The sequence below is a fragment of the Mandrillus leucophaeus genome, unplaced genomic scaffold (assembly GCF_000951045.1).
Source record: "Mandrillus leucophaeus isolate KB7577 unplaced genomic scaffold, Mleu.le_1.0 Scaffold2, whole genome shotgun sequence".
In the NCBI taxonomy this organism is placed as follows: domain Eukaryota; kingdom Metazoa; phylum Chordata; class Mammalia; order Primates; family Cercopithecidae; genus Mandrillus; species Mandrillus leucophaeus.
Window position 1 is genome coordinate 4614658 of NW_012102031.1, and position 1766 is coordinate 4616423.

At 39.6% G+C, this 1766-nt stretch overlaps 1 protein-coding gene across 1 annotated transcript in view; it reads left to right on the forward strand.

The window, feature by feature from the left end:
- DMC1 (DNA meiotic recombinase 1) overlaps window positions 1–1192 on the forward strand; it is a 69908-nt gene extending 68716 nt beyond the window's left edge. Inside the window, 1 exon segment of the mRNA XM_011979126.1 lies at window positions 1123–1192. Coding sequence (XP_011834516.1) covers window positions 1123–1192 — 70 coding nt within the window.
- Window positions 1193–1766: the final 574 nt, after the last annotated feature.

Consider the following 1766-nt stretch of genomic DNA (forward strand, 5'->3'; position numbering starts at 1 on the left):
TTTTAAAAATGTATTTATGGCTGGGCGTGGTGGCTCACACCTGTAATCCCATCACTTTGGGAGGCCGAGGCAGGTGGATCACTTGAGGTCAGGAGTTCAAGACCAGCTGGCCAATATGGAGAAACCCTGTCTCTACTAAAAATACAAAAATTAGCCAAGCACAGTGGCATGTGCCTGTAATCCCAGCTACTCTGCAGGCTGAGGTAAGAGAATCACTTGAACTTGGGAGGCAGAGATTGCGCGAGCAAGATGGTGCCACTGCACTCTAGCCTAGGTGACGTAGTGAGACTCCGTCTCAAAAATACATATCTTTTTTAATGTTAAAATTAATTTAAATGTAAAATTTCCGAATACTAGTCTTAGAAATGTGTAAAAGATTTTTTTTTGATTGTTAAACAAAAATAAAATCTTGTTTTCAAAATGCATGCATGGTGAAAATATGTAAAAATTAAAATACTAATGACAATATACAATGAAAAGTTTTATAGACATCAATCTTTATAGACTTTAATGTTGCATTAACTTACATGAAAATTCCAGGGCTGAGCGTGGTGGCTCACACCTATAATCCCAGCACTTTGGGAGGCCAAGGAGAATGAATTGCTTGAGCCCAGGAGTTTGAAGACCAGCCTGGGCAATATGGCAAAACCCCATCTCTACAAAAAGTACAAAAAAATTAGCCAGGCATGGTGGTGTGTGCCTGTGGTCCCAGCTACTCAGGAAGCTGAAGTGGGAGGATCGCTGGAGCCCGGGAGGCGGAGGTTGCAGTGAGCCGAGATCTCGCCATTGCACTCCAGCCTGGGCAAGAAGAGCAAGACTTCATCTCAAAAAAAAAAAAAAAAATTAAAATTAATAAATAAACACCCAGTTATCCTTTCATCTGTTTCCAAGTTTGGGGTAATTTTTCTTGACATTCAGAACTTTATATATAGAAGTTGCTCAATAAATGTTTGTGAGGGTTAATAATACTTGTGGGTAAGTTCTGTAGGCCACATTTGGTTGTACCAACTCTCAGATGTCTCTGGAGACTCAGACTGATGGGAGCATAATGCCTGTGACTTGAATATAGTATTTATAGAAATAGAGCTTTTTATAAACTTCTGTTCCCTTGTATTCTGTTAGTCCTGAGATGCCTGAAAATGAAGCCACCTTCGCAATAACTGCTGGAGGAATTGGGGATGCCAAGGAGTAGGTGGTGAATTGATGCAAATCGCTTCTTAGTGCTTATTAGGAGCTGAAGAAATGGAAAAGCAGTCTCCAATTTCACATCTTGAAATAGAGGTTTTTTCCCACATGTTACTAAAGGAAAGTCAGCAAAAGATATTTAAATCTTATATTTATCTTAAAAGTCCTTGATTTGTGATAACTATACATTGCATGTAAATTCAGGGATATGTATATATGTGTGTGTGCGTGCGTGTGTGTGTATACCTGACATATATAGTAGATATATGTACCTATTGAAATTCTCTCATTCTGTGTATGTATATATACCTATGTAAAACTAGTTGTTGGGAAAGGCGTACGTGATTCCCTCCCTTTCACTTTTCAAAGTGAGCCACTAAGCAGATGGAAAGTCTTAGAGTTCAGAAATGCCCCATTCTCCTAAGGACTTTGCCTTCACCATTTTTCTAGGGTATAGTGCCACTGACTTACAGAGCTGGATGTTTTTCCACAAGAAAAAAGCTCTTTCTTTTTTTTTTTTTTTTTTTGAGACGGAGTTTCGCTCTGTCGCCCAGGCTGGAGTGCAGTGGCCGCATCTCAGC